Source organism: Lissotriton vulgaris, chromosome 1_2 (genome assembly GCF_964263255.1).
Source record: "Lissotriton vulgaris chromosome 1_2, aLisVul1.2, whole genome shotgun sequence".
Taxonomy (NCBI): Eukaryota; Metazoa; Chordata; class Amphibia; order Caudata; family Salamandridae; genus Lissotriton; species Lissotriton vulgaris.
Window position 1 is genome coordinate 373,650 of NC_141686.1, and position 12,122 is coordinate 385,771.

General features: G+C 43.3%; 1 protein-coding gene across 1 annotated transcript in view; it reads left to right on the plus strand.

Moving 5' to 3' along the window:
• The window catches only part of SAMM50 (SAMM50 sorting and assembly machinery component), a 199,078-nt gene extending 187,633 nt beyond the window's left edge, over window positions 1–11,445 (plus strand). Inside the window, exon 15 of the mRNA XM_086952726.1 lies at window positions 11,236–11,445. Coding sequence (XP_086808852.1) covers window positions 11,236–11,281 — 46 coding nt within the window. The 3' untranslated portion in view covers window positions 11,282–11,445. The remainder of the gene's footprint in view (window positions 1–11,235) is intronic.
• Window positions 11,446–12,122: the final 677 nt, after the last annotated feature.

Consider the following 12,122-nt stretch of genomic DNA (forward strand, 5'->3'; position numbering starts at 1 on the left):
AAGCTCCTCATCCATGCACACAAGGCACTCCACAAGACGGGTCCAGCCTACCTCAATACACGGCTCTTTCTACACCCCCAACCGCCAGCTACGCTCCGCCTCCCTCTCACTCGCCACCGTCCCGCGCGTTCTAAGAACAACCACCGGCGGGAGATTCTTATCCCACCTCGCCGCCCATACATGGAACACCCTCCCAATGAGTCTACGACAGACCCAAGACCTGCTGACCTTCAGGAGGATATTAAGAGACCAGGCTGTTCGATCAGTAGCGCCCCCCGGCGCCTTGAGACCCTCGCGGGTATGTAGTGCGCTTAACAAATGACTGATTGATTGATTGAATGACCATATCCATGACTCCTCCGACTAGGAGAGGTGTGTTCCTCTGGCAGAGGTAACCTGGGTTTAGTAAAGTGGATGCATTTTTAGGAGAAGGGTGAGGCTGGTAAGGACTGGGGTGAGGCATTTGAGAGCAGCAATAGCAGCAATGTTTGGCCTAAAGAGGAGGATGAACTCTGAGGACAAGCAAGATACTACTATCCAACACTCATTCATAAGACATGTTGTGAGCCCAAGCAGACATTCCAAGCCAGTACCACAAAATACAGAAACCTAGCACAGGAAGCTTAGTAGGATGTAGGTGCGCTATAAAAGACTTGAGGCTAGCTTCTGATGAATTATCTTACCCATTCAAACAGGTGTACAATGTGATGAGGGTCACAAACGCAGTGGGTGAGGAAATATGAGATTTGGGACAGGTGGTGATATTACGGGGTGCCTTGGGAACTATGTGTTAACTGTTATAGATTATTGCCAGACTTCTGTGTAATTGTAGGAGAGGGTTTTAACAGCCTAGTGGAGTAGGCAGTATTGGCTAGTTATTGCTTAGCGTAAGCATAATCCAAGGTGATTAATGTATGGTGCTGTTGCTTCCTAAATTCCGGTTAGTACTTTTCGTACCATGTATTAATTATTGAACTCTTCACTCCAAGATACCCTAAGTTGGGTGTATGCCACTCTTTAGAGGTGCTAAAATACAAACACACAGATCCTGGCAGCAGTTTGCTGGTAATGAAGAACTCCTGGACCGACCAGATCAAACAATCTTTATGCCAGACAGAGCCATTAGACTAAATCTGGGCCAGCTGAATAAAGTGGTAGAGTTTTGGCTAACTATTTAGGCAAGTTTATCAAAAGGAGACTAGCTCAAGAGCAGGGGTTAATCTGACATTATTATTATTGTTTTCCTAGCGACTCAGTATGGTTTTGCCGATTGGCAGTGGCACCTGTTGGGTGTCTTTGGAAAGCCCTCACCCACCAACCTAGTTGGTGGCATGCTTCATCATCGGGCCCACCCAGTGACACCTAGCGTGTCCCGGGTGTGCTTCGACGCCTGATTACAGCGGAGCAGGTATGTCACTGTGTGTGCGGTGTGGGGAACACCGGTTCTGCGAAGGAGGCACAACGGGTCCCACGCTGCTGCTGGCCAGAAATCCTGGCCACACCTTGCCACTTCAATAACCTTGGAGCAAAAAACAAGCCTTGAAAGCGTGATCTTGAGAAGGGAAACCCCCCTCTCACAGTTAGATACACTTTAGGGCGTGTAGACACATAGACGACACTACACAACCCCTATTTTAACTCACACATATTTTACAGTCCTGATGAAAGCCAGATTAGTAATAAGGCACTGGCTGAAACATGTTGACACTCTAAGGACGCAGGAGGTCGTAACCCGCCTCTAACGTCCCACAGCCTTATTTTTAACCGCTGACGGAGGCCCTTTTAATAAAGTATCCTCACCTCAGGGACCATCCGCCAAGCCGTTTTAACTTCACATACCTGAACACCCCACACCGCACACACAGTGACATACCTGCTCTGCTGTAATCAGGCGTCGAAGCACACCCGGGACACGCTAGGTGTCACTGGGTGGGCCCGATGATGAAGCATGCCACCAACTAGGTTGGTGGGTGAGGGCTTTCCAAAGACACCCAACAGGTGCCACTGCCAATCGGCAAAACCATACTGAGTCGCTAGGAAAACAATAATAATAATGTCAGATTAACCCCTGCTCTTGAGCTAGTCTCCTTTTGATAAACTTACATATAACCGGGGATCTGGACTAGCTATCTGGTCCTCTCTCTCCCTCTTGATTTTCGTAACTATTTAGGCATTCATTACAATAACTGGATGCAGAAAAATAGACCTTCAAATCCATTTAGTGATTTTTCTGTTTACCATCTTGCAAAAGGATGCCCATCTGGGCTTTGGTCATCATTCTATGAATTGACATCCACCGTACTGGCGAATGGCTTTCTCTCAGAGAAATTTCATATGGGAAGCAAAGTGAATGCCCAATCCTGCCAATACAAGAATGAATGAGAGTTGACCCACTGTGGTTTAAATTGCCTCAGGACGAGGGAACTAAACATTGCTAAGATGTTTGTATTTGCTATTGTTTGGGAACCCTAGGCATTTTTAGGTAGAGTGCCAGACTGGAAACATATTGCAGATAAGCTGGCATAGATCAGTCCGGTGGCGCGGAAAGAGTGGCTATAATGTTACAATGCTCTTTTGAAGGTCGAAAGATAATCCAACAAGATTTACTAGGTTTGGCTTGAAAATACTGTAGAGTTTTGTGAATCACGTAATTATAGTTACTTCTCACAACTTATACACTTACTACAGAACGTTTCCTCTGTGGTCCATACATTTCAGCAGTATAAAGAGGTAGGTATGGGACTACATTCAGAGACAATTAAAGTGTTCCTGATTATCCTGACCCACAAGCGGTTGCCTATTCAAGTTGTGCACCCTCCCACTCCCCTTCCCCGTCGTTATTTGCGAACAAGTTACCTCAAGCCTTTCCACTGTACAATGTGGGTGCAGCATGCAAGCTCGCAACACCAATATTTGTTCTTTGGTGAGGGGTTATAATTATTTCTAACCCTTTTACTACTGCTGAGATGTAACCCAGTGATATGCTAGCAGTGTCTTATGATATTTGATAATGCCATTTTTTGCATATTTGCTTACTTCAGCTTCTTGGAACTGAAAACATCAAAGAAATAAATGTTCCAAAAAATGAAAGAGCGAGGAAAGGAAACTGCTTTGGGAGAGTGCGTCATCAAGGATGACTCTTATCTGGTTCTCTAGGTCCTTATGGGATGGTGGCCTTGGTATATAAAAGCTTATACTTTGGATGGAAACAAATAACTGTATCTGGCTTGATAGAAATAGATTCTAAGTGTTGCACAAGACTGCATGAATACCAAGGGACCCAAGCAGATTCTATACAGCCTGCAGGCCAGGCAACAAGTCCTGTTGAGTGACCCAGGTAGTAATTGTAGCTTGGAAGGAAAGAGGGGATTCACACCAAAGGCTTTGCGCAGCCTGAGGTTGTAAAACGAAAGCAATTTAAAGATGGGAACAAAAGTAGATCTGAGTGAACTGGGGAAGTGTGAGCTTGAAAGCACCCCCAAGAGCTTCCCGATGCATCTTCTTTAAGTTTAGAAATTGGGATGTAGGCTAAATGCACAACTAATGGGCAGCTGTGCCAATGCTGAATCTTATCCTGTTGTCCCACTACCCCTGGCCTACCTGCAATTACATTACTTCTACTTCTTTACAAAGTAATTTCAGGTTACAGATGAGAGGATTTGGAAAACCGAAGGGGTTCGTAGGAAAGAGATGTAAAGCGTCTGAATAAGGATGGCTGGAGACCATTAGCCCTGAATGCTAATTTGGCTTAAATATCACTACAGAATGTATTTTTTAAGGATACACTGTCCAAAATGGGTAGGATTGCAAGCTGCCGACACTGAAAATCATGCAGAAGAGACTTCTTCCACCCAAACGTTTACTGGGAGAAGTAGATAACCTCTGTCCAACTCTGGTCTTCTTCATATTAGGTGGCTTCAAAGAGCTACCGTTCCACTCTCTGATGTCTTTTTAAAGAGCAATATCAACATGTGTATCTAGCCTGTTCCTCTTATGTCATAAATTAGGCTGCAGTTTCTTTTCTAAGTTGTCCCCATGTTTCTTCAGTCTGTCATTAGGCTGCATTCCATGGGCGCCATTTTGCCCACCCATGTACTGTCATGACTATACTTGCCTTTTACCCAATCCAGGCCCTATAAAGGGCATGCTATCCTGAGAGCATGATGCTCAAGTACACTCGCACCCTCCAGTTGTCGTCACTTAGTGATGTGTGTCCCTGCTGCACTGGGCTATGCTAAACGCTATTTTATCATTGTTACAGTGTCCTGTAAAATGTCCCTTTAAGAAACCAGTCATTCCATAAGCACTGCTGGTGACTGACAGATTGCAGAACGATTAGTAAATAACTACGCTGAATATTTCTCTGTGTTATAACGTTTTGATCAAAATATTCTTACGATAAAAAAAGCCCCAAAATGTAATGGTGTGTAAAAGGTCAAGTCAAATTAATAATTTCTCCTCAGAGTAGCTCTTACAAATGCAATTTTTAACCAGCAAAATGCCTTTCTCAAACCCCAGTTTATCTAACATTTAAAATAGAAGGTTAAATGAATGAAAAGCATACAGGAATGTTGTTTTAATGACCCATGCCACGAGGTTTGTAATTAGATATTCGTGTCTTGGCTAAATCTACAAAAAAACTGGCTGAATGTTGGCAGCTTTGTTTGAATGACAGAAAAAGCCCCCATAGAAAAAGTATTGCCAAAGTCAAGAGATCTCACCTTTGAAAAGTGTTGGCCAATATCTTGGCTGAACAGCGTGGCAAAAACAAAATAAAACCCCACCCCCACTCTTACCCCACAAAAGACCAGCCCAAGCGTGATGATTTGTACGGGCACATGTGAAATGCACGGTAGCCACCATTTTCTTTTTGCTTTTAATTTACTGTTCTAAGATGATGGACAGCCTTCCAGAAGTAGTAATTTAAAAAAAATAAAAAGTGGATTAAAGTACATTACTGTGAAAGGAGTAGCTGGTAGTAAATTGCAGCTCTATGACTAGCTGAATAAATTTGAAAATGAAAAAAATAGCAACAGCACGAGGCAAGGCAATAGCAAAAGAGCTGGGTAAAAGGGCAGGAAAAATGTCAGCGATATGTGATGATGTGGGGAAGCAAGGAAGAGTGCAGGGCGGAGATGTGAAGGTAAAGCAGCGAATGGATTTTAAAAAAGTAGTTCCCTGACTGTAAGTAGTGGAAGGATACAACTCATCCATTCAGAAACACTGTAAAATGCCCAGGCTCAAAACACAAGAAGAGTAAAGAAAGCCATTGAGTAAGAAGCAAGCAAATAAGCAAGAATAAAAACCCAGCCAATCATGAGAAATCAGCAGACCCAAACCCCAATCTAAGTATTGGTATTGTACATAATAGATCCTTCAACAAAAATCTATTGGCAAGACCTAAAAACTAAATTAGCCTGTTTGCAGCATGCTGGGAAGAGAGTTTTTAACAGATTGTCGATCTCTATAATAAAAGTTACATATAGAGTATTGTTAAAGCAGGAACCGTCATGAAATGTTTTCTGGTGACTCAGTGGATTAATGCATCCTGTACAGGAATTTGTAACAGTCACAGTTTCCAGTCCCAACTGGCCCACCTAGTCTTTATCCTTTCAAGGTCATTACATTGAGTACCAGTGAGTTGTGTACCAGTCTACATGTTATTCAGTGGCAGGATGCTCCTGAGGTGAATGTGCACTTGACAAATACCCATTATGTTTCCTTGGTATTTAGTGTTTATTTTTTCAGGAAAACCGCATAGGTAGGTAGGTAGGGTGTGTGTGCGTGTGTGTGTGTGTGTGTGTGTGTGTTTGTGTCTGAGTCTGAGAGAGAGAGACTCTATTACACAGTTATTGTTCTGCAATTCCCATATAAAATGCAATCTTTTTAATATTTGCTGCACTTACTAGGTCAATTTTTAAAGATTTACCAGTGCTGGACGTCCTTCCCAACAATAGAATAATTCACAGTCCTTATTTGAAGTCAGAATTTAGTGCAATACATTTTACTCAAATCTTAGAATGTACTATAATGCACTAATTCCGATGTATTTGTTTCACTTTTAACCATTTTAATTCATTGGTTTATTTAATCTCATTTTTGAAAAATTGATGATCCTGCAAGTATGCAAGGTAGTACTAAAGCACTACTCCTTACTACAAATTAGATTTCACAAATCTACAAGTGTGAATCTCCACCATCACCTCTATTTTTTCTGGGGAAATCCTTACACGTGTAGGTTTAATGGTAACTTTGGGAGGGACCCGGGGAGAAACTGTAAAATGGACATGCTTACCACCAAATGGGACAGGCTTAGGTAGAGGTACAGAAGTGTTTAGGAAATGATAGGGTGAGTGGTAGGTTAAAGAGGGACATGAATCTACCCACAAAAGGGGAAGCCTATTTCCATTAATAATGTTATTCAGCAAAAAACAGGCAACATTACATGACATTAGGCTGACAAAACGGCCCCTTTCAAACTACTACGTTCAAAAAGGACCCAAAACTATAGTCTGGCTGTCCGATCGCCCTATTTTGATTTTAGAGGTCAGACCGCCACAGGTCCGCTGCAACTGTGAGGGAGCGGCTGTACGCCAGACGTGTGAGGCAGAAATATGCTGGCGGTTCCGTTGGGGCAACGCCAACCATATTACGAGTTTCCTCATTTCCAGCCTTTTCATGGCAGTCGGCCCGCGATGAAAAGGTTGGCTGTGAGGAAACTAAGGGGGCCTCATGCCATGGGGATGCATGCAGCTGGGGCACATATTGCATGGCAGGCACATGGACTGTAGAGTCCATGCCGTGCAGGAACAGGCTGTGGCACTCACATTGCAGTGTTTTTTTCAAAGGCAGCCCCTCCCCCACACCGCTAAAGTTCTAATCAGGCTCTAGATCATGGGTACTCACAAAATTTCTGTCGGGGCCAAAATTACAGTGTGGTTTATGGCCGAGGGCCGCACCAGTACGATCGGGGTCAGGGTCAGTGGGGGGGCGGGGCTGGAGTACAAAAAAATCAAACCTGTTTCAAAACATTAGACAATGTGACAATGCTATATATTTCAAAAGCAGATGTTACTACAAAGAGCACATTTTGACGATATATTCTTATATATTGACAATAGCAATCTTAAGAGGCATTGCATAGCTCCATACACACTTTTACCCCAATTCCATCAGTGTCTCTCTCTCTGTCAGTCTCTTGCTCAGTCAGTGTCTCTCTGTCAGTCAGTATCTCTCTCTGTCAATCTCTCTCTCTGTCAATCTCTCTCTCTGTCAATCTCTCTCTCTGTCAATCTCTCTCTCTGTCAATCTCTCTCTCTGTCAGTCTCTTTCTCTCTGTCAGTCTCTTTCTCTCTGTCAGTCTCTTTCTGTCAGTCTCTTTCTGTCAGTCTCTCTCTGTCAGTCTCTCTCTGTCAGTCTCTCTCTGTCAGTCTCTCTCTCAGTCAGTCTCTCTCTCAGTCAGTCTCTCTCTGTCAGTCTCTCTCTGTCAGTCTCTCTCTGTCAGTCTCTCTCTCTGTCAGTCTCTCTCTCTGTCAGTCTGTCTCTCTCTCTGTCAGTCTGTCTCTCTCTCTGTCAGTGTGTCTCTCTCTCTCTGTCAGTGTGTCTCTCTCTCTGTCAGTGTGTCTCTCTCTCTGTCAGTCTGTCTCTCTCTCTGTCAGTCTGTCTCTCTCTCTGTCAGTCTGTCTCTCTCTCTGTCAGACTCCCTCTCGGGGCAGACTCCCTCCCTCTCGGGGCAGACTCCCTCCCTCTCGGTCAGACTCCCTCCCTCTCGGGTCAGACTCCCTCCCTCTCGGGTCAGACTCCCTCCCTCTCGGGTCAGACTCCCTCCCTCTCGGGTCAGACTCCCTCCCTCTCGGGTCAGACTCCCTCCCTCTCGGGTCAGACTCCCTCCCTCTCGGGTCAGACTCCCTCCCTCTCGGGTCAGACTCCCTCCCTCTCGGGTCAGACTCCCTCCCTCTCGGGTCAGACTCCCTCCCTCTCGGGTCAGACTCCCTCCCTCTCGGGTCAGACTCCCGCCCTCTCGGGTGAGACTCCCGCCCTCTCGGGTGAGACTCCCGCCCTCTCGGGTGAGACTCCCGCCCTCTCGGGTGAGACTCCCGCCCTCTCGGGTGAGACTCCCGCCCTCTCGGGTCTCCCTCTCGGGTCAGACTCCCTCCCTCTCGGGTCAGACTCCCTCCCTCTCGGGTCAGACTCCCTCCCTCTCGGGTCAGACTCCCTCCCTCTCGGGTCAGACTCCCTCCCTCTCGGGTCAGACTCCCTCCCTCTCGGGTCAGACTCCCTCCCTCTCGGGTCAGACTCCCTCCCTCTCGGGTCAGACTCCCTCCCTCTCGGGTCAGACTCCCTCCCTCTCGGGTGAGACTCCCGCCCTCTCGGGTCAGACTCCCGCCCTCTCGGGTCAGACTCCCGCCCTCTCGGGTCAGACTCCCGCCCTCTCGGGTCAGACTCCCGCCCTCTCGGGTCAGACTCCCGCCCTCTCGGGTCAGACTCCCGCCCTCTCGGGTCAGACTCCCGCCCTCTCGGGTCAGACTCCCGCCCTCTCGGGTCAGACTCCCGCCCTCTCGGGTCAGACTCCCGCCCTCTCGGGTCAGACTCCCGCCCTCTCGGGTCAGACTCCCGCCCTCTCGGGTCAGACTCCCGCCCTCTCGGGTCAGACTCCCGCCCTCTCGGGTCAGACTCCCGCCCTCTCGGGTCAGACTCCCGCCCTCTCGGGTCAGACTCCCGCCCTCTCGGGTCAGACTCCCGCCCTCTCGGGTCAGACTCCCTCCCTCTCGGGTCAGACTCCCTCCCTCTCGGGTCAGACTCCCTCCCTCTCAGGTCAGACTACCTCCCGCTTTAAATAGCAGTATTTCTCTGCTATTAACAGACACGCAACAGAACCTAAAATAGATTTATAGATCGAACTACAGTGATATATACACATAACTGACATGGATTGCCTGGTTACAGGGCTTTTAGTGGGATGAAAAACCTGGTTGTTCTCTCAAAGGGCCATGACCAATAAAATTAAGGGGTTGGCTTAAAAGCATGTAAAGACAAATCTTTGTTTATCATAGTGTGCCATCCTTCTGGTATGTTGCTGTTTGTCATTGGATTCAGATATATGAGATACAACCAGTAACATAATACCTGCAACAAGTTAGGACTATTGGCTTTGCCAATAGTTTTTGGTTGCATAAGATAAATAAGCAACAACGATGGCTTTGTTGTATATAATATAAAACATTGAACATGCTTCCGGTCTGAAATGATGAAACTGTGAAAGAACTTAAATGAGCCTATTTGGAATTACATCAAAGACTTTGAGCTGCTGTTGAGTTGAGATTTATTTAAGGGCGAAAATGGAGACCCAAGACGTTGTTAGTTGAGTAAGATGAATAAGCAAAAACGATGGCTTTGTTGAATATAATATTGAAAATGCTTCAGGTCTGAAATGAGACTGAAAGAATGAAAGAAAACATGTCCATTTGAACTGACAAAGGCTTTCTGAGCAGTAGTGCTGCATCCCAGTGAATATGTATATATAGATATTGTTTTCCACCTTGAAGACAAAAATAGAACCGTCATCATCGCTACCAGTGTTTGCACCTGCTTTGAAGCACTTGGCCCACTAAAAGCCCTGCCTGTTAACTCCGGGAGAACAAACTCGCATAAAAAGTCAATTTAAGCTGATTAACTCACAATTGGTCGCATTCACTTAAATGAATAGATATGCAAAACCACTCGCAATAAATAAGGGTAGATTAAAGGCAGCAACTTGCATGTCCTCTTTTAAAATCCTCACCTGCCGTGACCCAAGCCTATGACCTCACAGTGGCAGATGAGGGCGAGGGCCACATGTGAGCATGCGAGACACTAATTGTCTGCGCATGCCCCTTTGACCTCTTCTCTGCAAATGCGGCCCGAGGAATTACAACAGCAGTAATGGCGCTATGTACCTGACTGCTGTTGTTTTTCATGGGGGCCGCAAGGGAAGGTCTGGGGGGCCGCAATTGGCCCGCGGGCCGTACTATGAGTACCGCCGCTCTAGATGTACCCCATCTAAGAGCTGGAGTAAGTCCAACATCACACATGGCGAACCACTAGTACTACAACACCCTCTCATTAAAAATAATAGAGGTAGGTACTTAGAATAAAAGCCCATGGGAAATAATATTAAATGAAAGTATTTAAATAGCTTAAAATATAAATTAATTTAATGTTTAAAAAGCTATCTAAGAATAAATCATACTTATTATTTTACTTAAAAATTGTTTAATAACCTTTGTTTCAATTACTCCTAATAAATATATTTTTTAGGTTGTTTTTTTTTTTACTTGGATAATTTGGAAAAATAATTGACATCTAATTTAATACACTAAAAATGATACAATTTGATATTGAAATTAGTTAATAGTGTTGCAGAGTTGTTTTAGTTTTGTTCTACATTTAAAATATATCAAATTAAGTAACAATACATTTTAACATGAAAACAATTGACCCTTTTTTTTCAAGGTCAATAAACTTTTTTTTTTTACTTTTCCCTATTCTATTAATTTTATTTTGCATTAAATGTGTAATAAATTTAAACATATTAAATTATATCAACAATATTTTATTCTGAAGATTTATCAAAATATCCATAATTTTTCAAATTAAAATTAAATTAATTTTTAATTAAAAGGGTGTGGAGTATTTATTCATAAAATATGTATTTCCCAATTATGCTTACATTTTTTTAACTTAAAATAATTGTATATATATCTGTATATACATTTATATATGTCAAAATAAGTTTTATTTACTTTATTTCCAATCGAGTTCAATTTTAAATCCTTGCCTCCACTCATTATCTTCTTTGGAAGGGTGTTGCAGTATCCGTGGTTGAACCTTTGAGGTTCTGGACGTACTAATGCTCCTTTTTAGGAGTATTAACATACACTCTTAATTTGGCTACACCCCCTGTTTCAAGGGTGGAGACATGTACATCTACACTCCTAAATGGTGAATAGCCAAAAGCAGTAAAGATACTCAAAAGTGAACTTCCTCAGAGGTATACGTTAAACTTTGTGAATAGCTACATCTGTGTCTATTGTAATAAGTTATATTATTTTCTTAAAGTTATGTTTAGGAATTAACTTCTAGAAGTCCACTGCTGACAGTGGAAATTAATATAACTGTATATTGTAAGTGGAAGTGTTAAACATTGCAGTTTTATTAACGCCTTTTTCTTTGAATACCCTACTTTTGTATTTCCAGAATTTGTGATGGTGTTCAGTTTGGAGCTGGAATAAGGTTCCTGTAACTCTCCTGGAAATGTTTTGCAGAACATTGCGGCTATTCAGCAAATTCACTGCTGCTTTCTCTTGTTCCAAATACTTCAAAATTCAATGAAGATGCCTTTTATGTAATTTCTATTTAAAATATCCACAAAAAGCCAGTATTTGTGAATAAATATGTAATACATTTTACCGTTGTTTGTTTCTTTAATGTGTTTGGGTTATCCTTTTTTACAGTGCAGAAAAGCAAAACGAGGTGGATCCGAACATTCAGTTATGAATTTACTCTTTTGTGTCACATTTAAGAAGAACACAAGATGATAATGGAGAGACTATTGAAATATTTCTGCATAGTTTTTAATATTTGTTTCTCTGTTAAAAGACATTGTGAGAAGCAATTCAGATATTTATTTCTAGGCTTGGGATTTTGCTTTTAAGCTACATTATGTGTCAGTGTGTCACTCTCTCCTCATTACTGTGGACAGTTCATGACTACTCTTCCCATAATTGATCTTTATCCCTGGTCCTCTAGCAAAGCAAGCTATAAAGGCGAATATTAGGATACAATTTCTGTTTTCACTACCTTTTTGACCCAAAAGGAAAAATAATTATTTTTGGGTCTTTGTAAATCCATAGGTAGAATTTGAAAGGTTCATCTAAACACAGGTGAAATTTGAGCCAACTGTTAAATAAAGTCAATTGTATAATATAGAAAAATAACTTGCAACACACGTCATAGAATGCGTACAGCCAGTAGTTCAACCAGGTAATGAAAAGTGGCCCCTTCTAGAACTATAGCCCACTCACTAACACAGTTCACTTGCAACCTGTGCATTACTTGTACATAGTCTTCTTAGCAATAACGCT